The sequence below is a fragment of the Rhinolophus sinicus genome, linkage group LG11, assembly GCF_036562045.2.
Source record: "Rhinolophus sinicus isolate RSC01 linkage group LG11, ASM3656204v1, whole genome shotgun sequence".
NCBI classification, from domain to species: Eukaryota; Metazoa; Chordata; class Mammalia; order Chiroptera; family Rhinolophidae; genus Rhinolophus; species Rhinolophus sinicus.
In genome coordinates, this window is record NC_133760.1 from 67,305,449 (window position 1) to 67,323,424 (window position 17,976).

The following is a 17,976-nucleotide window of genomic DNA, read 5'->3' on the forward strand; positions in this document are numbered from 1 at the left end:
GGGGCGTGTGTCTCTTTAGCCTAGAGGGGACAGGAGGAGAGGGAAAGGATGGGAGAGAGGGCAGAAGCTAGTAAAGAAGCGGCTGAAAGGGTGAGGTGGTGCGTGGAAGGGGAGGCAGGTGGTGAGGGGCAGGAGGCGCTGTGGGAAGGGGTCTGAGCCAGAGCCGCTCCCCTCCTCTCCGTTCTCTCCCTGGACCTCGCCCGCCCCACCCTCGCCCTGCGCTAAGAAGCCTTCGGGGGTGCAGGGTCTGGAGCCCCCTGGGCTGGAGAGACGTGATGGAGAGGGCTCAGGGAAAGAACTGGCGAGAGGGTGCAGCCGGTGGCAGAAGACTCAGCGGGAAAGATGGAGACCGGGCCCGGGTGAGGGGCGGGACGGAGGGAGGAAGATTTAGGAGGGGAAGGTGGGAGCAGCGGAGGGGGGAGACGTGGGGGTCTGCAGGGAGGAAAGATGGAGAGGAGGAAGGAGTGGCGGTGGAGAGGTGAGGGAGGGGCGGCTCTGACCTGGGCAGCTCCAGCCCTCGGCTCCCGCGCCGGCCTCGGCGCCCGCCTCCATGGCCGCCCGCGCTGCCGCCGCCGCCGCTGCCGGGAGCAGACGCCGCAGCCGCGAGGCCGGGACCCGGAGCCTGGCGCGCAGGGCGGGGGGGGCGGGCCGAGGGGGCGGGGCCTGGCCGGGCCACCTGACGCCGCCGCCGCCCGCGGGCCACCGCCGCCTGGAAGCCGCTCCGCTGCGCGACCGGGTGCGGGCAGGCGGGAGCGGGGAGGGTGAGGGAGCGCGACCCAGGTCACTCCCGTGGCCTCGCCGAGCGAGTGGGCGAGCGGGCCGAGGCTAGTCGGGACTTGAGGTCGCCCCAAGAGGTAGAGACAAGATCCCTTGCTCTGGTGATGGGTCCTTCCTGGAGTCGACTGCGCGCGAGGACCCGTCTGCGCCATTTGTCAGGTCCCCGTCCCTCTCAGTGGTGGGGGAAGAAAAGGTCAAAGATGGACAAAGGCTCCCGGCCTGTTCCTGTCAAACGCGTACACACGCTCACATCACTCAGGACCCGTGCCCCCACCTCCGTTGTCAGCGCTGACCCCCTTTCGCCCGCCCCAGCGCTGCGCAGTGGCCTCTCGCTCCCCAGGGCTGCGTGAGGAAGGGACGAGGGAAGCCAAGGCCGGAATACGCGAAATGCGGGTCGTTGATCTCTCTGCTTTCCTGACGCCTCCACCAGGCCAGACCCAGGGACCCTCAGGAGCGCCCGCTCCACGGCCCCACGCAGCCTTGGCTGCCTGGAGACCTCCTCTCTCCACCACTCGGCCTTCCCAACTGGCCCTACACCCCGTGCGCTGCAAGCCACGACCCCGACCCACCCTGCCGGTGTAGCCGTTTCAGAGTGGGTACTGCTGATTTTCACTCTCGCAGAAGGGAGAGATGGAAGCCCAGAGGGCTGGTTTCACTTATTCAGTCATTCACTACAGGACTGTCTACCAGGAGCCCAAGGCAGTTGTTCTCACATCTTTGCAGGAAAGAAGTGGTGACACACTTGGGCACCTGGACATCCCAGCAGATGCAGAAAAGTACCAGGACATCCCTAAGCCAGGGACACACACCAATTCCTTCTCTTGCATACCCACTCACAAAGTCATGGCATCTATTATCTGTGTTCACCCACCGTCTCCCACCTTCACAAGCCCCCCATAATGCTCAGGAAAGACGTCCTTCTTTGGCTGGGCGTCCCCTACTTACCCTTCACCCCTCCATCGCGGTCACCTGTGGGCAGCCTTCTCTGACATCCCCGTGAGATGCCCCTTCCCTCTAGGGCGGCGCCACTCACTCTGGGTTGTCAAGGTCAGGTGTTTACTCTTCTGTTTGCCCACTTTCTGGAAGGTTGGGGAGTATCTTAGTCATTTTTTTCTTTTTATCTCTAGCATCTGACAAAGTACCTGACACATAGAATAAATGAGTAAAGGTAAATCTCCCAACCACGCACTTAATAGTGTCTTATCATTTAACATATGATTTCACACTTAGGGAGTCAAATGTGGCCTAATAACGATAACGTTGCCCTATAAGGCTCTCTCTCTCTCTCTCTCTCTCTCTCTCTCTCTCTCTCTCTCTGTCTCTCTCTCCCTCCTCTCCTTTTTTTCTCCCCCTCATACCTCCAGCCTGGTGCTCTGAGAGATGTCGAGCACAGATCAAGGAGGTTTCATTTGCTCCCCAGACGACAGGATTTCACTCCAGGTCCTGTGGTCAAGGTGATCCAGTCATGGGGAAAGGCTATTGAACAAGACCACTCAGACCCGTTCCAGAGGGTCTGCTGCATCTTTCAGGCTTGTCTAGACTGGGTGAGCAGGGCAGTTGTCAGGGAGGGTGGAAAGAAGCTGGCATTGGGAGGTGGGGGTGCATAGAGCTCTGGGGACTGACAGCCTAATGCTGGAAGCTCAGTGGCTATTTGTTCTGCCACAGCACAGCTGTGGTTCTGGCTCAGCCAGTAGGGTCAGTGAGCAGTTGACCTCGATTGCTAACTTTTTGGCTGATGGAGGGAGGGGCAGGGAAGGACATTGTCAACTGTGACGTCCAGGGGTCCAACCTGTCCTCAGGGAGCTCCGATCCTGGGCATTAAGACTAATCTCTCCTTGGCTTCCGGGGTGCAGGTCACTACTCACCCTTGATTGGGTGAGTATTCAGGGGAGACCTGAGCCAATCTATTCTCAAGACCCAGATTTGGGCAATCCCTGGCCAAACCAGCACTGGGTTGAGGGTGGGGTGAAGTTAGGAGGCAGGAGGAAAGGGCACAGGAGGTATGGGTAAGTGGCCTGGGGCCCAGGGAGGCAGCTCTGAAGGAGCGGGAGTGGTTGGACTGCCAGCCCGGTGCTCAGTTTAGGGGGTGATCTGAATTAATCCTCATAATCCCTGGACTCAGGACTCAGCCTCCCCCCAACCCCTTCCCACAGATCTTCCTCTCTGAGGATTGATGTGGCCATTTATCCCCGTTTACCCTCATTTCTAACTGCCTAGATCCCTTCATTAAAAAGAAAGAAAATGTGAATCTTTTAAACGTGCAGAAAAGTACAGGACAGAGAATAACGTAACAAATACCCATGTGCACACTGCTGAAATCCAACAACTGTTCATGTTTTGCCCCATCTGTTTCAGAGATAACCTTTCGATTTATGGTTTTACACTTTTACTCCATATGTACGCATCCACACACAATACAGAAGATTGATTTGTGTGCTTAAAAACCCATCTAAATGGTGTTCTTTCGTATACATTTTTATGTAAACTTTCTTTTTTCTCAACTTTTTTTTTGCATGTATCCATGTTGTTTCATGTAGCTCCTCCAATTTGTGAATTTTTTATTTTTTAAAGGTTTTATTGGGGAAGGGGAACAGGACTTTATTGGGGAACAGTGTGCACTTTCAGGACTTTTCTCCAAGTCAAGTTGTTGTCCTTTCAATCTTAGTTGTGGAGGGTTCTGTTCAGCTTCAAGTTGTTGTTCTTTCAGTCTTAGTTGTGGAGGGCACAGCTCAGGTCCAGGTCCAGTTGCCGTTGCTAGTTGCAGGGGGCACAGCCCACCATCCCTTGCGGGAGTCGAACTGACAACCTTGTGGTTGAGAGGACACGCTCCAACCAACTGAGCCATCCGGGAGCTCAGCGGCAGCTCAGCTCAAGGTGCTGTGTTCAATTTTAGTTGCAGGGGGAGCTGCCCACCATCCCTTGCGGGACTCGAGGAATTGAACTGGCAACCTTGTGGTTGAGAGTCCACTGGCCCATGTGGGAATTGAACCGGCAGCCTTTGGAGTTAGGAGCATGGAGCTCCAACCGCCTGAGGCACCGGCCCGGCCCCAATTTGTGAATTTTAACTACTGAATACTGTTTCATTGTTTGAATATACCACAATTTATTTACCCATTCTTCTGCTGATGGGCATTTAGGATGTTCCCAGTTTTCTGTATTATAAACAATGCTGCCACAGACCGTGATATGCATGCATCTTTGGCATATACGTAAGCACTTCTGTAAGGTAGAAACCTAGAAATAGCATTTCTGGGTCATAGAATATGTGTTTAACATTGCTGGGTAAACTGTACTAGTTATTGCCAAATTGCTGTATCAGGCAGCTGGACCAATTTACACTCTACTTACAGTGGCTTTCGATGCTTGTTTAGATTCACTAACATATTTATAAATTTCTCTTTTCACCATTGTTCTGTAGTCCACGCCTTCCTTCTTGTGAAGAGTATATCCTTTGGTGGCATTTCAGTGAAAGTGTTTGAGTGGTAAACAGTCTCAGTCTTTGTGTTAAACTGTCCTTATGTCACACCATTTAAATGGAAATTTAGTGGGCATAGAATTTGCAGCTGACAGTTTTTTTCTTGGTCTTTTGAAGATGTTCTATTTTTTTTGTATAAAATTTTGTGGCTAATAAGAAGTCCGCTGCCAATATAATTGTTAACTTTGTAGGCAATGATGACTTTTTTTTTTTTCTGGTTGCTTTTAAGAGTTTTCTCTTCCTCTTCAGTATTCTACAGTTTCACCACAATGTGTTTATAAGCTCAGGACTCTTCAACCTGAGGACTCTGTCTTTCTTCCATTTTGGAAAATCCTCAACCATTATCTGTTAGAATATTATGTTCCCCCATTCTTTCATTCTCTCTGTCTCTTTCAGGAACTCCTATTTTATATATATAAAATGGTATGAAAGGCAATATATATATATATATATATATATATATATATATATGTACATATATATATACATATTATTCTTTCTCTCATGTTTTTAAATTATTCTTTCATAATTTCTATTTTATCGCTTTCCCCTCTCCACCCCCATTTTGAATGATTTTATTACCTCTATCTTCCAAGTCACTAATTCTCTTTCCAGTTGGGTCTAGTCTACTGTTTGATGGATCACTGAGTCTTTAATTTCAATGGTATGTTTTTCATTTCTTAATGTTTTATAGCCCTCCAATAAACTGCTTTTTTCATCGTACAATATTTTTATTATGGCATATTTTCTTGTCTTTAATCTTTAATGCTTTTAAGTATTCTTATATAGTGTTTTCCATGTTGTTCTATTATGCACAGTTTTTGGAGTGTTAAGTCTCCTGTTTGCTGTGTCTGCTGACTCCTCCTTATGGTGGCTTGCTTCCTTGTCTAGTTTATAATATTTTATTGTGAGCTCTTCTTCAGCAGGTGTTTTTGTTTGTGTTTTTGTTTTTTAGTGAGAGTCCCATATGCCCTTGGTTATGAAAACATCTTACAGAACACTTCCTTGCTTCTGTGGGGGCTGTGTGGTATTTTCCTAGGGATTTCAAGGGTCCTAAACCAGGATTATATTTAATTTCTCTGCTTGAGGAGCAGCACCATGCAAAAACTATCAATCCAGATGCAGTACAAGCTTTGCTCAGACTAGGCACTTCAGTCTCTCAGGGTTGACTTGTATTTCTTTCCTTTTTCTCGGCTTCCTTGGACTGTGTGTGTCATTTTTAGTTTTCTTTCCACGGACAAGGTAGATCTTTGATATTCTGAGCTTTATGCAGGAAGTTCAGCTCCAGCTCCTTGTCTCTGGTGGACTGAAGCCACATATCCTATAACCAGAAGCATTAAAATACAGCTCTAGGTTCCTGGGCATATATCTGTATCTGAAACCCACCATGGGCCACTGTGACAGCCTCTTCTTTTTCTTTTGGCTTTGTATTCCTTCTTTCATGACATCTGGAATTTCCCCCCTTTTTTTTTTTTAAATCAACGTTCCCATTATTTTGTTTAACCCTTCCGGTTTTTTTTTAGTTTGTTTTTAAGATTTTTTGTTTTTATTGGGGAAGGGGAACAGGACTTTATTGGGGAAGGGAACAGTGTGTATTTGGAGGTTTTTTGTTGTTGTTGGGGAACAGTAGTGTGTTTCTCCCAGGACTCATCAGCTCCATCCAAGTCAAGTTGTTGTCCTTTCAATCTTAGTTGTGGAGGGCGGCAGCTCAGCTCCAGGTCCAGTTGCCACTTGCCAGTTGCTAGTTGCAGGGGGCACAGCCCACCATCCCTTGCGGGAGTCGAACTGACAACCTTGTGGTTGAGAGCCCGCACTCCAACCAACTGAGCCATCTGGCCATCTGGAAGCTGAGTGGCAGCTCATTGACTTCATTCTAGTTGCAGAGGGTGCAACTCGCTGGCCCATGTGGAAATCGAACCTGCAGACCGTTGCCCAGAGCTCGCGCTCTAACCAACTGAGCCACCCATCCACCCAATTTCCTTTTTTAAAATAAATTTTTGCTATTGTCTATATTTTAATTTTTAAATTCTATTTTATGCGCCATTTCTGTGTGTGTCTTACCCAGTGCTGGGTGAGGTGATGGCTACATTAGTTCAGTCCCCCACGTTGTCAGGAGCTCTTCTGTACATTCTCTGTCTTTAGTATTATTCCTAACAATCCCTATGTCTGTAAGGTGCATTATAGTTTGCAAAGGGCTTTCGCATACTTCCTGACGTAATCCTCTCAACAAATCCGAGAAATACATATTATTGTTCCCATTTCACTGAGAGGAAAACTGTCACTCAGAATTGTAACTTTAATCCTAGCTTTTGGATTTTGAATCCAGCCCATTTCATAACTTGGGTTTTAGGTGTAGAGCTTGTCTTCTCCTGACTTTCAGCTCAGACCTACCCCCACCCCAAATTGTCCTGATCTCTTGGTGTTTATCTGAGTCCCTCTTAGAGGCTCTTTGTGCCTAACAACCTTGGGTTCAGCTCCTGATGCTATGCCAGTCTCCTCCTCCTGCTTGGTTTGGCTTCAGTGGAAATAATGGGATATACACAGGCCACAGGCTAGTGGGGAGACTGACTGGCAATTTGTTCCTAGGGTCCTTTATTGACTCACCTCTAGGCCATCTCTTTGCTTCTACTCTAGAAAGGGCAGGCAGTGTATATGTCCTAATGGGAACAGAAAGAAAAATCCAGCAAAAGCAGGGCTCGTCCGGGATTTGAACCCGGGACCTCTCGCACCCTAAGCGAGAATCATACCCCTAGACCAACGAGCCAGTTATAGCTATGCATTTCCAGATGTGCCCTCCGTACCACATCAGCTTCAGCCATAGTTTGCGGTTTCTAGAGGCAGCCTCTCTTCTCTTTCCATGCTGGCTCCCCGCCCAGGCTGGCTGCACTCCCTAGGCCTGGCCCCTCCCCTCGGCTCTCTCCTGCTCCTCCCCCGTCTACTGCGGGAGCCAGATACCCTGTGTTTCAGGCAGGGCCCCTTCTTTCTCTGAATGAACCAGTTCTCCCCCAGGGCTACCAAGCAGAGTTCCTGAGGGTGGTGCTGGGGGAAGGTGGAAGGGAAGCCAGGTTCCAGCAGCCTCCACTTTCCAGGGGAACCCCAGGGCTGAGGAAGCCTGTCTGGCAGATATCTCCTGCACCCAGTGAAGAACCCCACTTCTTTCTTACCTCATGATCAGGTCACCCAAAAAAAATCCTCCAAATCCATAAGCCTTCTAGGTGTGGATGTACAAGGCTATCCCAGATCACTTTCACTAGGAGACATTTGCTAAATTACTCAGTTTCTTCATCTGTCAGTTGGAGAAGTTAACACCTGACGTGTCTGCTTTACTGGGTAATTTGAGGATCCCGTGAGACAATGTGAAAACACTTTGCAAACTGTAAAGTGCTGTGCAAAGAAAGGGGGTTATTATGATGGCAACATGAGCGCAGGGGGAAATCCACAGGAAACCTGTCATTTATTGCTCACTATGTGTGGGTCAATGTGTTGTGCTTTAGAGTTTATTTAACCTTATAAAAGCCTTGTGAGATAGGTGTCATCCCCATTGTAGGAAAAAGAAACGTGCCTATATTCAGCTCATAAAAGGAGCATTTATCTGACTCCAAAGCCTGTTTTAAATGCAGTACACACTGCTACTCAGACTTTCTAGAAAACCAGAGATAGAAATACATCCTGTAAATCCCTTCACTCCCTCCCCGACCCCAGCCTGTACTGTTCCACCTGCCTAGGGAGGCCGCAGGGGAAAACTTGCCAACAGGCTAAGGGGGGTGGCCTGGGTAGAGTTTCCTTGGGTTGGGAGTTTCCCAAATGAGAGTGACAGAGGAGGTCACGCCTCAGAAACTGGGGCCTTGTAGGAGGCCCCTTGTAGGATCCATGGGCAGGCCAGGCTCTCTCTCTTGTGCTTTCACTGTACCACATCCATCACACCCCAGGGACCCTTGCTTGCTTCCAGGAAAAACACCGTCCATAAGCCTGGGAGACCCAGAGGGCAGAGACCTGTTTTATTGACCTTTGGGTCCTGCCTTGTGTCCAGCACTTGGCAGTCCCGCTGACAATATAAACGATTTCCAAACATTTCTGTGTACAGGGCCTTGTGTTAGCACTTTACCAGATGAATCTAATTCCATCCTCACAGCACAACTGTGGGTGTAGACACCACTTAGCAAATGTTGGTGGAATGAATGAATGAGACAAAGTCAGCAGTGTGAACAACATATTGCTAGTGCAACAGATATTCAGGTGAGTCCTCGTCACCTGGCTTGAGGTAGAAACCAGAAAGCCTGAAGAAACCCTCCCATCCTCTGTCCTTCTAAGCAGGCTTCCTAATGAAGCAATCCCTGTCTTGGATGAGCAAGAAGAACGTCCCCACTTTAGAGAATGAATTGGCCAGCATTCCTTTGTACCCCTGGGATAAAATTTCATTATCTCCACCCAGGAGTATCTAGACCAGACAATTGGCTCTGCGAACTAATCAAGGCCAGAGAGAAAGGCAATAGCTCATTTGTCTAAAGCCGGAGAGACTTTTTTGGGTAGCTGTCCTGCAGCTCTGAACTGGCTTATAAATAAAAGCATACTCGAGGCGTCATTCCATTACCTCAGCAGACATTCCCTAAATTGTTCCTCTTGGTGGGTGTGCCAGGAGTGAGGTTGCTCCCGGCGAGGGCTCCTAGGGGGATTTTGCTGAGAATGTTTCAGGGCTGAGGCTGAGGCTGGGCCCCAGCCAGTGCTTCACTCTGGGGGTGCCGTTGGAATTTGAGGCAGGATCTTTCTTCTCTGTATGGCCTATCTGGAGCAGTGCCCTGCCCACCAAATACCAGTAATTCTTCCTCTGATAATGAATGTGTCAGCCATACATCCCCTGCAACCGCCACCACCACCATCACCACACTTCCAAATGTCTCCAGGATGGTGGGGTCAAGAAAGGGGAGTGCTGCCCTGGTGGAAATCCATTGGCACCTACCATGCATTTTTTTTTTCCAGGCTAAAATTACTGCGGCCTTCCTCTAGACAGTAGGGTTTCAGGCTCGCCATGGCTCATTTGTTTCCTTGTTTAAAAAGCCACAGATGGAATTCTCTGGGGAGAATCGTGGCTCTACGTCTGAGACTCTCTTCCCTTTCCTCTCAGGCAGGAAGGTGGTTTTCAGTTGGTCAAATTCCTGAATGATTCCTCATTTTCAGAAGAGCATCTCAACCTTTCCCTTATCTCATCACTTATATGGAGACCATTACGGGTCAGTATTTAACAGACAACTTGTCATAATGTATTCATCTCACGCTCACTGTCAGCACAGTAACATAGATGACAAAGAGACTGAACTTGTTAAAGGTTTCGCTTACCTTCCTTCAGTCATGAATTGAAATGGAGACCGCAGCCAAGAAACCAAGACAAGGCTGAGACTCGGAGGGGCAGCAATGGATGAATTAGGAAAGATCAAGAGCAAAGATGTGTCATTAGCGACCAAGGCTAAGATCATCCACACGCTCGTTGTCCCGATGACTATGCTTGGATGTGAGAGCTGCACAGTGAAGAGGGCTGAGAGGGAAAAAATGATTTATTTGAAATATGGTGTTGGAGGAGAGTTCTATGGATACGCTGGATGGTCAGAAAACAGTGTTCTAGAGCAAATTAAGCCTGAAGCATTGCTGGAGGCAAAAATGACAAAACTGAAACTGTCTTACTTTGGGCACATCGTGAAAAGGCTGGGTTCTTTGGAGAAGACACCAATGCTGGGAAAAACAGAAGGCAGCAGGAAAAGAGGAAGGCCAAGTATGAGATGCATTGACTCCATAAAAGAAGCCATAGGGGTGAGTCTATGAGCAGGGCTGTGAGGACGGGACATTGAGGATGTCACTCATTTGTAGGGTCACCAGGAGTCGGAGCCGACTCAAGGGCACGTACCACACACATACACCAGAAAACACAGCAAAAAATGAACACTGGTTCCCTCTGGAGAAGAAAACTGGGTGGCTGGGGAAGAAACGTATCTTTCACTGTATATTCATTTGTACTCTTTAAATTTTGAACCCTGGGTATGTGTGCATATGTATATAATCTACTCAAAAACAAAAATTAAATAGTAAAAAAAAAACCAAGCAGAGGGAAGCAATGATTAGAGAGGATAAGGGCACATGCATGTCAAGCCTCCAAAGAGCTGAAATGTCCTCTGGATCAGAGCAGCCAGGCACAGCTCATATTGGCCCCCCATCCCTGTGGCTCTGTTATGTCCATATTGGGGGGGAATAGACAGTTGTAGACCCAGTCTTGTGAAAATGGTTGTGTCTTACTTAGGAAAGTTGTTGAGGACATTGTTTATTATGTCACACCAATGTCTCCTTTATGAAGTCCCTGGGGAGGCATTATTGTTTGTCATAATCCCAACAACAGTTGGTTTGCATTTACTTTCTGGACACTGAATTATGTACATAACTAGATGCTAGAAAGCACGAATGTGTCGTCCATCCATAGTGACCTCGCAGGGTGGTCCTATTTCAGTGTCATTCCTGACTCTTGAACTGTTGTTCCTCTTTCTTCTTTTGCTCCTACATTTGATGCATACTTTCCTGTCGTGTCCCTTATATTCCTACAATCCACCTTTAAGCTATTTCTGGAAAAGGTGGGGGCTTAAATGAATGAACGCCTAGAAAATGGGGGGAGGGGACCAGAAACTCTTCAGAAAATATCCTTTTTCTAGGACTTTCCTTTTTTTCTGGGCAATTAGAATGACTGGAAAAACAACTTTTCTCTCCACTGTTTTCCATTCAGCTCTGGGCATTTATAAATTTAAATAGAAATCAATGTTCTCAACTAGAGGCTTGGGAGAGCAGCGGGGGATTTTGTCTCTCAGGGGACTTTTGTGTCTGGAGACATTTTTGGTTATCACAACTGGGGCAGGTGGTACTATTGGCATCTAGTGGGTAGAAAGGCCAGGGATCTTTTAGACATCCTACACTGCACGGGACAGCACCTACAACAAACAGTTGTCCAATCCAATGTGTCAATAGTGCCGAGGTACAGAAGCCCTGGTCTCAATACACGTAATCTTCCATAAAGGCTTAGTGTATTATCATGTTCCTGATTAATAAAGTGACTTTAAATCTGAAAAGGGCACTGTATGTATTACATGTACTTAAAATGTCTCCCGTTTTTCTATCATTACTTTCCTGCTTCATTCCACGCTCCCGTCCCCCTACTCGTTGGCTTCAATGACTCTGGAAATCTTTTGTCCCTATGCTGAGGTGCCCGTGAGACTCTCTACTTGGGTCAGGCTGTTTTCGGCATCTACCCCCTCTCAGCTGGGGCTGGTTGCCCCTAACTTGGGCCCTTTGCCCCTACTTCTGAAGTGGGGTGGAATTGGGTGAGAAGGGACTGTCTGGGAAGGGGTCAAGACAGTGCTGGCAGAGGCCAAAGATGTAGCCACTTGGCCTGGACAGTGGAGTAAGATGGCCTGGGTATCTTTTACCCACAGCGGTTGGGATGGGAGCCCAAGCCCAGGAGCTGCCCTTGCAGGTTCCTGTCAGAACCATTGGCAGAGGTGGGCACCTCAGCAGAGCCCTGCAGACTCACTGCACTCAGCCCAGGCTAAGCCCTGCCCAGGGGTAAGTACTTTTAACACTGCCTTCGGGGGTGGCCCCTGGTCCTGGTTGGTCCCTAAGGGCCTGCCCAGGGCAATGGATGCACTGACCCCCGCAATCTAGGGGAGGCCAAGTGGCTTCGTCATTCCTGGACCCTTCGCTGGATCTCACCAGGAATCTCTGCCCAGAATCCTACCTGTGGGTGAGTGTCTGTGTGGAGTGCGTGTGCGTGTGTGTGTAAATGTCAGTCTTTCAGAAACAGCTGACAACTCTCCATCTAGCCTTTGTAGCTCAGGGTTCAAGGGATATAGATTTTAGTCCTAAGGTGTGGCCTTTTGGGAGGTTACAATGAAAAGCCTGCATTGTTTGCCCAGCTCCTTTCACTTGGTGGGATTGAACTCAAACTCCTTTTGCTGCAGTGGGCATCAGCCCAAATCTCCAGCTTTCCCACCTCCAGTTCCTGCCTTCTGTCAGGTTCCTTGGAGATTCCTGCCTGCATACCGCAGCAGTCAGCCTAGGATTTGAGGGGACTTTATATGCAGATTTGAAGACTTTCCCCTTCTGCAGCCCACTCTTTCATCCCGGGAAGACCACCTTCGATTTTCAGCTGCTCTGGAGTCCCAGGCTGTTCCCTGACTTCAAGCCAATAAAGGCTGGGGCATTCTGCTTGAGTTCCTTCTAGCTGTCCCTTGTCATTCAGGCTGAAACGTGCAGTCTGGAAGAAATCCATTTTAACGTAGATGGTTCCTTTCATCCAAGGGTTGAGTAATTTCAGTTTCTGCCTGCTTTGGGGTACTTCGTAGTGCTTTCAAGTAGTTCCCCCCACCCCCATATTTTGTCCAGAGTTTATCATTTCTACCTGTTTGACACATACTACTTACCCTGTCACTACTGGGCCATCCTCTCACTTTTAACTTATCTATATTTAAAGTGTCACTTTATATATTTACAGCCTAGTGAGGTGGGGAAGAAGATACGGTCATAGGGTGAAGTGTCGTGTGGAGTGTAAGTGCAGGTGGAGCTTCCAGCCGAGCTGGCATCTCTGCGGTGAGCTTCATAGAGGGCTCTTGGCAGGTTAGGCTGCGAATCTGGGCAGCTTGGATGAGCAGACAGGAGGAAGACCCTGGCAGCTTGGGTGCTGCTGAGCTAAGGGCAGGGACTAGCATAACCATGGTGTGAGGGCTGGCCCGGTGGCTCAGGCGGTTGGAGCTCCGTGCTTCTAATGCCGAAGGCTGCTGGTTCAATTCCCACATGGGCCAGAGGGCTCTCAACCACAAGGTTGCCAGTTTGACTCCCCCAAGGGATGGTGGTCTGTGCCCCCTGCAACTAACAACAGCAACTGGACCTGGAGCTGAGCTGCGCCCTCCACAACTATGATTGAAAGGACAACAACTTGACTTGGAAAATATCCTGGAAGTACACACTGTTCCCTAATAAAGTCCTGTTCCCATTGCCCCAATAAAATCTTAAAAGTAAATAAATAAATAAAGGTGTGAGAGGGACCGTGAACAAACCAACCTTCACCTGGCTGGGGGAGGTCTGAGCAGGAAGGGTACACTCTCTGGGCAGACTCAACATGAAGAAATAGAGGCAGCCTGGCACGCCTTTCATTGTCAAGTTGCCCTGTACTCTTCCATGAAGGCTGTTACTAAGGTGCTCCCAGACCGCTCCCCATTCACCGGCACTTCCTGCAGCCTGAGGCTGGTTCCCAGGATGGCTGAGAGCCCAAGATCTCTGGAGAGAGAAACGAAGGGGGCACTTTCCACAAAGGGGTAGATGGGGTGCAGACACCTGTAGGGATGGAGTGGTGCCAGAAGCCAAACAGAGATGAGTGCCCTCGGGAGCTCCATTAAAAGGGGAAATAAAACAGTGATGGAAGCATCTTTATTAAATACGAGTAAGCCTCTCCCAGGCCCCAGTGAGTGGATTCATTCATTCCAGCACCAGTATTTCATGCCCAGATTCTCTGAGCCCAATCTTTTATCCTCCGAAGAACATAACAATTGGTTTTGGGGGTCATAAAAGGAGGTTTAGGTGGGGGCTAGGGGATCTCTAATCCCAAACTTTGGTTTTAGGAGGTTTAGGATTAAGAAGCCCCAAAGTGGCTTTGAAGGAGGTGTTCTTGGTGGGGTGGGAGAGTGGTGGGGGGAGGATAATCTCTAAGAGGGATCAAAGGGGCGGGGGACATCCATAAGCAACCTGTCAGGGGAGGAGGAGTTTTATCTGTTCAAGAACATCTCAGTGGGGCCCTGGGCTGGGCCTTCCGCCTCCAGGCAGCCTTCGTGGGCTTTGTCTTCATTGTAGGAATGCCACTCAATGCCACGCTGCACTACAGAAAGTTGCGGCAGCCACTCAACTACATTCTAGTCAACGTGTCCCGGGGGTGGGGGTGGTGGGGGTGGTTCTTCTTCTGCGTCTTCTTGTTTCACCGTCTTCATGGCCAGCTGTCAGGGATGCATCTTTGGCCGCCGTGTCTCTGTTTTGGGGGACTTCCTGGGCTCTATGGCAGGTACTGGGGGCAGAAAAAGGACAGTGTGCCAGGATTGGAGCCACGGACCTGGCTGTTGGTTTAGAGTGGGTCCCAAAAGAGGAATATGGGGGAAAGAAGTGTGGTGCTCTTTTGCGTATTGGGGAGCAAAGCAGCCCAGACTACAAGTTTGACCAGCTGAGTCTCAAACTCGACTCCGTCAGTCCAACCCGCCTTCCTGTGCTTGTCCCACCCTGTCTGTATTCCACTCCACTTGGCCGGCTAGGGGGGCTGTCTACCCCATCGCCCTCATATTTCACCGCTGGTCTGGTGACAGGCTGGTCCCGGCTTTCCTGGCCTTTGAGCATTACACTGTCATCTGTAAACCCTTCGGCAGCTTCCGCTTCAGCTCCAAGCATGCATGGATGGTGGTCCTGGCCGCCTGGACCATTGGTATTGGCGTCTCCATCCCACCCTTCTCTGGCTAGAGCCGGTTGAGAGCACAGGCTACCATGCTGACTTAGCTAAGAGCTCAGGCTGGCGTGGGTGGAGAGTTGGGTATAACCTTTCAGTCTTTGATCTCCACTTTTTAGACCTGGTGGAGTAGGTGAGGGAAAGGGCTGTGGGCGACGAGTGTGGAAGTTTACTCTGTAGTTGGAATTGCTCTACCCTCTCTGCTGGTGAGGACAGAAAACGCTCCCTGCCCAGTCGTTGGGCATCCTCTGGGTTCCAGGAATCTCAGCCCCTGTTCCACTAATCCTTGAAGTGAGCCCCGCAGCGGGCAGGTGCTTGTCCAGTGGGTGAGTCCCTGGTCCCTCCCAGGTTCGCCACTGAGGGCCTGCAGTGTTCCTGTGGCCCCGATTGGTACACCCTCGGCACCAAATATGGCAGCGAGGACTGCACCTGGTTCCTCCCTCATCTGCTGCTCCTACTCTCAGCTGCTGGGGGCCCTCAGAGCTGTGAGTGGCTTTTGTGAGGGTCGGAGAGGCGGGGTCAGGGGGCTATAGGTGAGACAGAAGAGTGTGTGAGTGTTGTAGAACATGACATTTGGAAATGCCATAGCCAGGTAGAGGGATCTAAAAGCAAAGAAGTGGAGGCAGGGAGAATGGTGAAATGGAAGGAAGAAGAAGGTGGAGTCACCCTGCTCAGGTGTGGGTGCCAAGAGGTGCATATGATCCCTTCCAATGTCACAGACGAGAAGGATGCCTCCATCCTGCCTTCCTCAAGGAGGGAGAGCCAGAGGGACTAGGCCAGAAGCTGGGACAGAGGAGAGGCCATTGGAGCAGATGCCCCCAGGTAGAAAAGTGTCCAGAGATCTGAGAGTTGAGGGCCAGGAAGAAGACATGTTTTCTGTGCTCTGCCCAGGTTGCAGCCGAGCAGCAGCAGAAACTTTGACCCAGAAGGCTGAGCAGGTGAGCCACATGGTGGTGGGGACGGTGGGATCCTTTTGTCTCTGGTATGTGCCCTATGCTGCCCTGACCATGTCTATGGTCAATAGCCATCCCCACGGGCTGGGCTTACGGCTTGTCACCATTTCTGCCTTCCTCTCCAAGAGCTCTTGTGTCTACAATGCCATCATCTACTGCTTCATGAACAAGCAGGTGAAGCTCCTGTTTACATTCCTATGAGACCCTCGTCCGTGAGACCTGGTTCTTCTCACCAGTGACGTTTAACTCGGAACACCCTGAACTCTACCCAAAGGGTTAGGGGTGAACAAGGGAAGCCACAGAAACCCTCAGTAGGTGGGAAGCCCTAGCTGAGCACAGGGCGGAAGGTGTGGCCGAGACAAGACAGAACTCAGGGAGGACAGAACTCCGCCATAAATATTGAGTTGCTCCAAAGGGCCAGATGAGAAGTGAAAAGGTTTTTTTTTGTTGAAAAACTTGAAGATCAATTGTTCCCGTACATCTAGTCCTTCCAATTCCCTAGTTCTTAATCCTTTCCTGTCCAACTTCTAGCCTGCAGCAAACACCAAGCACGGAAATCTCATCACATTCATAAATCTCTAAAGCAGCTTATGAGGGTACCAGGTGGCCTCCTACCCCACATCCTGAATCTGAGCTAAAAAAAAAACACCTCAGACAAATCTAGGCGAGTTCCTCTATTTTAGAGCAAACACTCTGCTTTGAGAATTATTGTTTTGTTTCTTCAATCCCCGAGATGGATTCAAAATCAGTGTGAAACCTGGATGGAAACAGAATTTGCAGTCCTGTTCCCACTGGGAGCACCGTCCAGGAACGGGGGTAGGTGGGCGGGCAGGCCTGCTCTGGGGCTGTCTGCTGGGCGGGCTCCCAGGGGAAGGCTGCTTTGTGAGGTTTCCCCACAGTGATGCCTCTGAGGTAGCCAGATGTGTAGGGATTAGGAATACAGACCAGGAGAAGCGAGTAGTCCTAGACTGGAATCTAGCTCTCACTCAGGATTGGGAGGGTACACGTAACAGCACCTGAGATCCTGAGTATTAGGCATCATCTGAGACTTTGGGGATACAAAACATGAGATTTCCCCCCACCCCACACTTCCTGATGTTCTCCTCTGTACTGTCCCACCAAAGGGGCTGTCTTCACGTCTGCCCTTTCCCTCCAGTTCCCAGCTTGCATCACAGAGATGGCGTGTGGGAAGTTCATGACCGATGAGCCTGACATGTCCAGCTCCCAGAAAACAGAAGTTTCTACTCTCTCTTCTAGCCAAGTTGGCCCCAACTAAGGCACCGTATTGGCCGATTTGCAGCAACTAGGATTTTACATTTAAGGAAATTTCTACCTTCTCTGCTAACAATGCAGAAAACAGATGGGGAGTGATGGCAATTTGGGGAGTCGATTTTCCATTTTCCTATTATTCCTTCCCTACCCACAAAGCTACTGTTCCAGCTGGGTCCAGCTGGACACCCTAAACCCATTTCAACAACCACCAGTTTCCACTCCTAAGTGACATGGTTCACAGCACTTGGAAAACTCATCTCTACATACAGGGCAAACCCAAACACTGAGTTTTCAGTGTATGGATAACAATTATTTTCCTTTTTAATAACACTTTTTTTTCCTATTAGGGATCTGTTCTGAGATGATACATTCTAAATTAGGACAAACTTAAGAAAATACCTTAGAAAGGGCAGACATAAAGAAAAAACACAATCTTCAGTAGGACCCAAATGAGTTTGAAATAATTTTACGCTATTGCTGCCAAGAATCGCTGTGGCTTTGGCAGGGAGACACGTCTGGGAGCCCCTGCACCAGCATGACCGATTCCAGGTGTGTCCTTCCCCCTCCTCTCCTATTTGCCTAAACCCATGCATGGCTTATGCTGTGCATTTACGGAAGTTAACAGTTTAATTCCCTTCATGTTCTCAAAATGAAATTGCACATCTTAATACTATTTATAAACTACACTCAAAGTGTTCAAAAACTTGTTTTACCGCCTACTTTATACTCCTCCTCTCTATCCCATGAAAGAGCCTTTTTGAAATAAAAATCAAGATAAATGTTGTGTGTACATTCAGCAGTGGCTTGTTTTTGGTATCAGATAATTGTGTAATGTGCAGTTAGTATACATGGCCCAAGGAGAGAAAAGGGTTACAGCTGTAGTGAGGATGCTGAAAGATTTCAAGAATAGGAAGAAAAGAGTAACCAATTTGGGAGAAGGCTGCAACGTCTCTGGGTTGGGGAGGGGGCATGGTAAACCTTCTAGGAAA

The 17,976-nt window shown here is 49.2% G+C and overlaps 2 protein-coding genes and 1 non-coding gene across 12 annotated transcripts in view; 1 reads left to right on the top strand and 2 right to left on the bottom strand.

Moving 5' to 3' along the window:
* Window positions 1-993, bottom strand: part of CCDC136 (coiled-coil domain containing 136) — a 28,126-nt gene extending 27,133 nt beyond the window's left edge. For 2 of the 10 annotated variants that reach the window (XM_074315623.1, XM_074315624.1), the window contains exon 1: window positions 501-993. In XM_074315623.1, the coding sequence (XP_074171724.1) occupies window positions 501-552 (52 nt within the window). In that variant the 5' untranslated portion in view covers window positions 553-993. The remainder of the gene's footprint in view (window positions 1-500) is intronic. The other 8 variants (XM_074315626.1, XM_074315627.1, XM_074315625.1 and 5 more) reach the window with 7 other exon arrangements.
* On the top strand, window positions 551-17,863 carry OPN1SW (opsin 1, short wave sensitive). Its single transcript, XM_074316033.1, is given in 12 exon segments — window positions 551-761; window positions 1,090-1,123; window positions 1,208-1,369; window positions 14,017-14,072; window positions 14,075-14,240; window positions 14,242-14,322; window positions 14,606-14,631; window positions 14,634-14,781; window positions 15,111-15,200; window positions 15,202-15,260; window positions 15,666-15,889; window positions 16,872-17,863. Coding segments are annotated over 12 exon segments (1,377 nt in total). The 3' UTR covers window positions 16,992-17,863.
* Window positions 6,945-7,016, bottom strand: TRNAP-AGG (transfer RNA proline (anticodon AGG)). Its single transcript has one exon. It is a non-coding gene; the product is annotated as a tRNA-Pro (tRNA).
* Window positions 17,864-17,976: the final 113 nt, after the last annotated feature.